The sequence below is a fragment of the Hordeum vulgare genome, chromosome 4H (genome assembly GCF_904849725.1).
Source record: "Hordeum vulgare subsp. vulgare chromosome 4H, MorexV3_pseudomolecules_assembly, whole genome shotgun sequence".
Classification (NCBI taxonomy): domain Eukaryota; kingdom Viridiplantae; phylum Streptophyta; class Magnoliopsida; order Poales; family Poaceae; genus Hordeum; species Hordeum vulgare.
This window is the reverse complement of record NC_058521.1, coordinates 504741014-504750852: the sequence shown is the minus strand read 5'-3', so window position 1 is coordinate 504750852 and position 9839 is coordinate 504741014. Positions and strand designations below refer to the sequence as shown.

The 9839-nt window shown below is 50.8% G+C and overlaps 1 protein-coding gene across 1 annotated transcript; it reads right to left on the bottom strand.

Moving 5' to 3' along the window:
- Positions 1–5539: 5539 nt before the first annotated feature.
- Positions 5540–7625, bottom strand: LOC123449165 (3-ketoacyl-CoA synthase 1-like). The gene has a single exon (XM_045126271.1). The coding sequence runs from the start codon at positions 7450–7452 to the stop codon at positions 5815–5817; it is 1638 nt and encodes a 545-aa protein (XP_044982206.1). The 5' UTR covers positions 7453–7625; the 3' UTR covers positions 5540–5814.
- Between the last annotated feature and the right edge of the window lie 2214 nt (positions 7626–9839).

Sequence of the window (9839 nt, the reverse complement as noted above, 5' to 3'; positions counted from 1 at the left end):
TCTATCACACCCGATCATCACGTGGTGTCTCGAAACGACGAACTGTAGCAACGGTGCACAGTCGGGGAGAACACAATTTCGTCTTGAAATTTTAGTGAGAGATCACCTCATAATGCTACCGTCGTTCTAAGCAAAATAAGGTGCATAAAAGGATTAACATCACATGCAATTCATAAGTGACATGATATGGCCATCATCACGTGCTTCTTGATCTCCATCACCAAAGCACCGGCACGATCTTCTTGTCACCGGCGCCGCACCATGATCTCCATCAACGTGTTGCCATCGGGGTTGTCGTGCTACTCATGCTATTACTACTAAAGCTACATCCTAGCAAAATAGTAAACGCATCTGCAAGCACAAACGTTAGTATAAAGACAACCCTATGGCTCCTGCCGGTTGCCGTACCATCGACGTGCAAGTCGATATTTACTATTACAACATGATCATCTCATACATCCAATATATCACATCACATCGTTGGCCATATCACATCACAAGCATTCCCTGCAAAAACAAGTTAGACGTCCTCTAATTTTGTTGCTGCATGTTTTACGTGGTGACCATGGGTATCTAGTAGGATCGCATCTTACTTACGCAAACACCACAACGGAGATATATGAGTTGCTATTTAACCTCATCCAAGGACCTCCTCGGTCAAATCTGATTCAACTAAAGTTGGAGAAACCGACACTTGCCAGTCATCTTTGAGCAACGGGGTTACTCGTAGCGATGAAACCAGTCTCTCGTAAGCGTACGAGTAATGTCGGTCCAAGCCGCTTCAATCCAACAATACCGCGGAATCAAGAAAAGACTAAGGAGGGCAGCAAAACGCACATCACCGCCCACAAAAACTTTTGTGTTCTACTCGAGAAGACATCTACACATGAACCTAGCTCATGATGCCACTGTTGGGGAACGTCGCATGGGAAACAAAAAATTTCCTGCGCGCAAGAAGACCTATCATGGTGATGTCCATCTACGAGAGGGGATAAGTGATCTACGTACCCTTGTAGATCGTACAGCACAAGCATTAGTGAACGCGGTTGATGTAGTGGAACGTCCTCACGTCCCTCGATCCGCCCCGCGAACAATCCCGCGATCAGTCCCACGATCTAGTACCAAACGGACGGCACCTCCGCGTTCAGCACACGTACAGCTCGACGATGATCTCGGCCTTCTTGATCCAGCAAGTGAGACGGAGAGGTAGAAGAGTTCTCCGGCAGCGTGACGGTGCTCCGGAGGTTGGTGATGACCTTGTCTCAGCAGGGCCCCGCCCGAGCTCCGCAGAAACGCGATCTAGAGGAAAAACCGTGGAGGTATGCGGTCGGGCTGCCGTGGAAAAGTCGTCTCAAATCAGCCCTAAAACCTCCGTATATATAGGTGGGAGGGATGGGACCTTGCCTTGGAGCTCAAGGAGCCCCAAGGGGGAAGGCTCCCCCCCCCCCCAAACCGAGTTGGACTTGGTTTGGTGGGTGGGAGTCCTTCCTTCCCTTCCCACCTCCTCTTTTTTTTCTTTTCTCTTTGATTTTCTTTCCTAGGCGCATAGGGCCCTTTTGGGCTGTCCCACCAGCCCACTAAGGGCTGGTGTGCCACCCTCAAGGCCTATGGGCTTCCCCGGGGTGGGTTGCCCCCCCCCCCCCCCCCCCCTCGGTGAACTCCCGGAACCCATTCGTCATTCCCGGTACATTCCCGGTAACTCCGAAAACCTTCCGGTAATCAAATGAGGTCATCCTATATATCAATCTTAGTTTTCGGACCATTCCGGAAACCCTCGTGACGTCCGTGATCTCATCCGGGACTCCGAACAACATTCGGTAACCAACTATATAACTCAAATACGCATAAAACAACGTCGGACCTTAAGTGTGCAGACCCTGCGGGTTCGAGAACTATGTAGACATGACCCGAGAGACTCCTCGGTCAATATCCAATAGCGGGACCTGGATGCCCATATTGGATCCTACATATTCTACGAAGATCTTATCGTTTGAACCTCAGTGCCAAGGATTCATATAACCCCGTATGTCATTCCCTTTGTCCTTCGGTATGTTACTTGCCCGATATTCGATCGTCAGTATCCGCATACCTATTTCAATCTCGTTTACTGGCAAGTCTCTTTACTCGTTCCGTAATACAAGATCCCGCAACTTACACTAAGTCACATTGCTTGCAAGGCTTGTGTGTGATGTTGTATTACCGAGTGGGCCCCGAGATACCTCTCCGTCACACGGAGTGACAAATCCCAGTCTTGATCCATACTAACTCAACTAACACCTTCGGAGATACCTGTAGAGCATCTTTATAGTCACCCAGTTACGTTGCGACGTTTGATACACACAAAGCATTCCTCCGGTGTCAGTGAGTTATATGATCTCATGGTCATAGGAATAAATACTTGACACGCAGAAAACAGTAGCAACAAAATGACACGATCAACATGCTACGTCTATTAGTTTGGGTCTAGTCCATCACGTGATTCTCCTAATGACGTGATCCAGTTATCAAGCAACAACACTTTGTTCATAATCAGAAGACACTGACTATCTTTGATCAACTGGCTAGCCAACTAGAGGCTTGCTAGGGACGGTGTTTTGTCTATGTATCCACACATGTAAATGAGTCTTCATTCAATACAATTATAGCATGGATAATAAACGATTATCTTGATACAGGAATTATAATAATAACTATATTTATTATTGCCTCTAGGGCATAATTCCAACAGTTATAACTGTCGTAGCCGCCTCTCAAGTAAAACTGGGAAAAGGCAAAAAATAATATCTTATCAAGTAGTCTAATCACCCCCCCCCCCTTCTAGACATACTTTCGATCCTACACCTCTCCATCGCAGAGCTCAAGGACCACCATTGTAACTCACTCGGTTCATCAACTAAACCAGCAGGACTAGGGATGTTACCTTTCACGGAGGGCCCCAAACCTAGGTACATCTTGTGTCTCGCACCGCTTGTCCTCAATCCCGTTTCCGGAGTCCGTCGGCGTCCTTACAACCCCAACCACTCTCGATAAGCCACCCCATGACATCTGTCATGAGAAAACGACGACATCGACCACATCGGCCCCGACGACGATGAGGAGGAGGATGCCTAGGACAGTGCGCCTCCTCGTTTTTAGTTTATTTAAATTTCCATTTAATGTAATGTGGACTATCACTTGCCTTCGAGGACGACATTAATGTTTGATTAATATTTTCTGCAGTGTTTAAAATGTTTCTTATGTTTTTTTGCGCCACCTAGAAAATGGGTCGCTCGCTGTGTTGGACGCAAACACCGATCCAATTGCAAAAACAGATACGGATGTTCGCCGGGCCGATTCAAACAGATAAAAAAGGATAAAAGCGTCGTACCTCTTGTTCGACGCATTGGAGTTGCTCATATTAGCGTCTGGGTCGCCCAGGGGGAGCGACAGACGGCTCAATTTGATTATCGTTGATCGGGGAAAATGCCTATTGGAGCTCGGACTCCATGGCACCCTCTTTTTGAAAACCTCAAAGTTCATCAAAATTCATATTTTTACATTTAAAAAATCTGATAAAAATAAGAATATACATGGAGGCATAATACACAGGTGTGCAAATTTTTAAAACAAAATACGTTAAAATAAAGTCTGTGCAAAAAAGATAAATTTATGACTTTTTAACACATGATACTATTTATTCTAAAAATTCATGAATTTGTTCTTTTTGCACAGATCGCATCTTAAAATATTTAATCCTGAGTTTTGCACTGATATATATTGCATATTTTTTCAGATTATTTTGAAACCAAAAAAATTAATTTTAGTTAAAATAAAAATAAAGGGTGTCATGAAGCCCGAGCTTCAAAACGCCCTACTCGTTGATCGGCCCCTAGATGGTAACCGTATGCTGGTACGCAGTGCCATGTCCTGTACCGAGTCCGCAGCCGTGTGCTGCTGCCGCCCATCACCTCATCGTCACCGTCAGAATTCAACTGGTCGCGCGTCAGGAAAGTGCCCGCCCGTCCAATCAATGCGGTCCTCTGAGGTCTCCAGGCGGCAGCCCATCTGGTGCCGCGGCGCGGTCAGAATTGAATGGTTGGACTCCCGGTTTGGGTTGGCCCCGGCCATTTTTTGATTATCCAACGTTCTCGTGCGTTCATATTGAGTCCTAAAGTAGATGGTTGGGGGTTGAGAGTTGTTTGGTCACTTTCTCGCGGCTCTTGCCTGGCCGCTTCGAAATTTTCTGCCCTTTTCTTGTCACGGTATCCCTTTGAAGATTAGCTTGTCTTGAGTGTCATTTCTCTGTTCCTTAGCCATCGTCTTAAATGCTGTTAAGTAGCATGGGTTTTATGGCCGATTGGTGACGCGAAGCTGTCAAGGAGCACTGTATTTGCTTAGCTGCTTGGTTTAAATGGAAAAGACACCACCTAACCGAGTGTACCAGCCTACAACTGTTCTGTTTGGATCGTCACATTCAAACCAGGGCGATGCGCGAATGCTTCCTTTGTACGTTATGGACGTGTGCAAGTACCATAGAGAAACCAGACTTTTCTCTAAAAAAATAGACCTCACTACAAATCTGACGTCAGAATTTTTACCATGAAAATCGAATGTTCTTCATTGCGAATTATATTCTTCGATGATGGCATGTTTAGTTGGCGAGCATGACAAATACACCTAAATTTATTTTATTTGTCATGAAAACCATCAGATTTGCCACGCGTAAACATCCCACGTAAAAGAATAGTGTTTTCACAAAAAAGAAACATGTACAAGTCAGGCTACCGTTTCCAATTTATCTCATTTGTATCCTCTTTTGTAAATATTGAGATAAATTATGTTGGATATGAATAATTTGTGAAGGGACAAAATGTAGTAGTAGCACGAGTAGGAGTATACAGTACGCTTGCGAGTTTTCGACCGTTGTATACATGCATACAACTATGAACGCAGAAAGTCGAGCGTTGTGCGATGGCCATGCAAAATAGACCGATGGATGCCGCCATTAATTTGCTGATGAACGACCTGTAACTACATGGATTGGTAAGTCAATCCAACACCGAACCACCACACCAACATTAATCAAGCATGCCCTGAACTGGATATTTTCCACGGGTCGCGCTCCTGCTCAAACATATACTTCATCCGTTTCTGAATATAAGTATTAATAAAGATTTAATTAGGTGACTATATATGAAATAAAATGAGTGAATCTATGCTCTAAAAATGACTTATATTTAGAAACGAAGGGAATAGTACACAAGTATATCGCTCTTCATATACTTACACGTTACACCAATGAGCATGTCGAGAGTCTTGCTGGGTTGGGCCAGAAGCCGAACACGCGGCAGGCGTGGTCAGCTCGTTCAGATTAAGGAAGAAACGGAACCGAGCGCCGAGGCATCCAGGCCGTTAGGCGACCAGAAGAGAAACATGACACCAATGTTTTTGGAAGGCTCACGTGATGAGACCGCGAACTCAATCCATACGTTACCAAACGAAACGGGACCCGTACGTGTGCCGGAGCAGCAATCTAATGCAGATCATACAATCATATTCATAACTTGAATGAAACCTCGTCGTATATATATAAGGAGGAGTATTGTCGTTTATAGTAATTCACACTTGAAGTAGAAAAGCTGAAAACAACGGCACTGCTCGCCCATGGAACCTGAATTACAGCCACCCTACGGGAAAGGAAATACAGAAAAAGTATAGTAGGAGTATATAATCTCCCCACCGCACTTGTGATGTTTTACACTGCGGTGGGGAGAAAAGAATCATGTAATCTTCGTGTGGAGTTATGCAGCAGCAGCGGCGGCGGCGTAATGATCATCAGACGTACGCCTTGGGCGGGTACTTGGCGACGCAGTCCACCCACGGGTTGCAGGCCGCCTTCTTCTCCGGTCCAGGCGCAGCGGCGCCGGCGTGCGGGGGCGACACGGGCGGCACGTCGCGGAGCGCGCGCCACACGGCGCTGTTGCACTTGAAGCCCGACCCGAAGCCGATCTGCCAGACGCGGTTGCCGCGCTTCACCCGGCCCTTGGCCTCGGCATAGGCGAGCTCGTACCAGAGCGAGCTGCTGCTGGTGTTGCCGAAGCGGTGCAGGGCGCACCTGCTGGGCTCCATGTCCTTGTCCTCCAGGCTCAGGCTGCGCTGCACCTCCTCCAGCACGGCGCGCCCGCCGGCGTGCACGCAGAAGTGCTCGAACGCGCGCCGGAAGTTGGGGATGTAGGGGCGCACCCCCTTGGCGCGGAACACGCGGCGCATCATGAGCGACTTGAGGAACTTGAGCTGCTCGCTGAGGGGCAGCACCAGTGGCCCCAGCGTGGTGATGTTGGTCTTGAGCGCGTCGCCGGCCACCGTCATGAGCTCCCGCGCCAGCGACACGCCCACCTTGCCCACATCGTCCTCGCGCTGGTACACGCAGTTGAAGCACTCGTCCGTGGCGCCCTTGTGCGTCCGCACCGTGTGGAGGAGGCGGTACTTGGCGCGCCCGGCGTCGGCGCGCCGGTTCGAGAGCAGGGCCGCGGCGCCGCCCATGCGGAAGATGCAGTTGGAGAGCAGCATGGAGCGGTCGTTCCCAAAGTACCAGTTGAGGGTGATGTTCTCGGTGCTGAGCACGACCGCGTACGAGTTGGGGTTGGCCTGGAGCATGTCCTTGGCGAGGTCGATGGCGATGAGGCCGGCGCTGCACCCCATGCCGCCCAGGTTGAACGACTTGACGTCCTCCCGCATCTTGTAATGGTGGATGATCATGGACGCCAGCGACGGCGTCGGGTTGAACAGGCTGCAGTTGACGATGAGGATGCGCACGTCGCGGCGCGGGTCGATCCCGGTGGACGCGAACAGAGCGTCAAGGCAGCCGAACATGACAGCCTCGGCCTCCAGCCGCGCCTCGGCCATGTTGAGCCTCGGCGGGCGCGCCTGGACGCCCGAGGGCAGGTAGGTCTCGTCGCCGAGAGCGGAGCGGGTGGTGATCTTGGTCTGGAACGCGAGCGTCTCGTCGTTGAAGCAGCCGGTGCTCTCGGTCATGTCGAGGAAGGCCTCCTTGGAGATCTTGTTCTGGTCCTCCGGCTTGTAGCACGCGAACTCGACGAGGTACACCGGGCGAGGCCGCTTCATGTAGTAGACGGTGAGGAGCAGCATGGCGGTGCCGAGCCAGGCGACGCAGCTGAGCAGGTCGATGGAGAGGTAGATGACGTCGAGGCGGACGAAGGAGTATGCCGCCGCGGCGAGCACCGGCACGCAGAGCATGGGCAGGTAGGACGTGAGGCTGCCGCCGTGCCGGATCCCGAGCTTGACGTACTTGAGGTTGACGGAGCGTGCGAAGTCCGGGAGGCGACGCCGGATCTTGATGATGATGCTGGGCAGCCCCTCAGTGGACGCCGCAGCCTGCGCGTCCCCGGAGAAGGTCACCTCCGCCGTGAGGCGCTCCCGCTCCATGAACGCCGCCGCCGGCGCAGACTCCATGGATCTCGAGTCGTACGTAGACGTAGACGTACTCGCGTCGAGTGTCGCCTTTGGTGTGAGTTGGACCGAGGCGCCGGAACCGGAAGCGTGAGTTGGCCTCGGCGGGCGGTTCGATATATATAGGGTGCGCGTACAGCCAGACCGCGACGGTGGCTCCCGGAACAAACCTGTGGCCTGTGCAGCTGCCGGTGCCGTTGCCGGTGCCGGGGCAGTCAAACTTATAGGCGCCCAAACCGCGAGGCTCTTTCTTTTCTTTCTCTGAAAACTACCTGTACGCAAACATGGTATACCAGTACAACTCCACGTAGTAGTAACGACGGAGCTGTACGTATCGACCGCGTCTACAATCCAATCCAATCCAATCCAAAAGTGTAACTACTGCTACGATCGACGTCTCGCGTTGCTCGTGGAGTCATGGATTGACCCGGAGGAGGAGGAGAGGCGTCAGGGGGTGGGACCCGCACGGGGGTGGCAGTAAGCGAACCGGAGAAAGAAAGAGAGAGGGATGGATAGTAGACAGGTAGGGAGGGTGGCCTATTAATGGCGGTGGTTACCCGGGGCGCTCAACCACTTGGAATTAAGGAGGCAGCCACAGGTAGACGACGCGTACAGCAGCACTCTAGTACTACTACTCCTACAGTAGTACATGGGCAGGCAGCGGCAGCCTCGAGCCTGCCGGGCACGACACACGCGGACGCGCTTGCTGCCTCCATGCCCGCTCGTCCGATCACGTTCATCAATTCATTTGGTTGACCTAGCTTTCTCCTTTTTAATTCAAGAAAGGAACCACATCCGCATGTGTTGCGAAGCTCGCGTTGGTTGAGCGAGCTGCGTGACAGGTTCTTCCAAGCGCTACCGATGGCCACATGCGTTCCTTCTTCGCCCAGCGGGTCTATTCCGGTACATAAAGTACCGAAAACGTTTTGCATCGACATACAGGTATATTGGTGGTTGGATGGATCAGTCAGACCGAGACCGGCACGACCAATTGCAAACTAAAGGTTTGCGTTCCTCTGTCCTGTCCCTTCCTCTTAAGGTGTCGCGCGCTTTACCGCTTCGTTCTTTATTTACGGAGGTTCAATTATGTTTGGCCGTATCAATGTTGGATGGACACCGCTCTGCCGGCGCGAACGCTTTCATCGGTCAGGCAGCAGCCGTTCGATCTCAATTTCAATAGTTGTCAGGTCTGGCATCCCGTCCATTCTGCGTCGGCGCACAGGTCCACGCGCCTCCGACCTCCTGCCGTACGATCATCCCATCCTTTCCTCCCCGTCGTCACTGCTTACCGCAGCACCTTCATGCCCTATCCCCCCTCCCTCGTCGCTCGCCTCTCGTCATCGTTAACGCTCATGCGTGCACATGCTTGTCCTCCGGTTGAAGCTTTTTTCACTTTGGTTGAAACTTCTTCCATGTCGCTTGAAGCTTTTTTCATGACGGTTGAAGCTATTTTCGTTTGCTGGTTGTAACAAAAATGACAGCCTTTTTTTTCGTCGGTCTTTGGTTGAAGCTTTTGTGTCAACGATTGCAGTTTTTTGTGTTCCGCTGTCATCGGTTGAAGCTTTTTTCAAGCTGGTTGAAGCTTTTTTTTATCACCGGTTGCAGCTTCCCGTGGTCTGCGTGGTGGGTGGCCTTCGATTCCTGTCGTCTCTGGTTGAAGCTTTCGACAATGCCGGTTGTAGAATTTTTGATCACAAGTTGCAACATCGTCGTCTCTGTCATAGCCTTTTGTCTCCAACACTGGATGGCATCCCGATGCGGCGGAGCAGGGGATTTGTTGAGAAGGTGGCGTGGGAGGCGGCAGCTTGTTCGCCGGAGGAGAAACAAGAAAGGGGATCGCCCCCATGCTGACGTCGGAGAGCTTGAAGCACTGTCGGGATCCCACGTCGTCACCGCTCATCGTCATCGCTCGACATTGCTCGTCGTCGCCCCTCGCCGTCACTGCTAGTCGCCCCTCGCCGTGCTGCTTGCTGGTTGCAACACCGGTGTATGCGAGGTAGAAGAGGGGAAAGGCGGGGTTGGTGGGTCAAGGGAAGCTGGGGACATGTGGGGAAGGCTGCAAAGCGTGCTACCGCGTGATGGAACACGATCCCGTGTCCCGTGTGCGTCCGGCGCAACGGTTCGGCCGGCGTGCCGGGTAGAAACCTTTCCCTTGTTGGATGCTAGTTTGCAGGTCATAATTTAAATGACGCGTTGTTTAAGGTTGGTCGTAGTGAAAGTATCATAGTAGTATCATGTATGTAAACTAGGCAATTTTGATGAGGTGTCATAAAACTAAATGATGAAAGAGATGGTTGAACGTGATACTTCTATGTGTCATATTAAATGTTGTGCTACTACTATGTGTCATGCATGATAATAAATATTTTATTATATGAGACTATGCATTA

Coding starts and splice junctions, on each gene's coding strand:
- LOC123449165 (XM_045126271.1), bottom strand. CDS start 7,452: ATGGAGTCTGCGCCGGCGGCGGCGTTCATGGAGCGGGAGCGCCTCACG.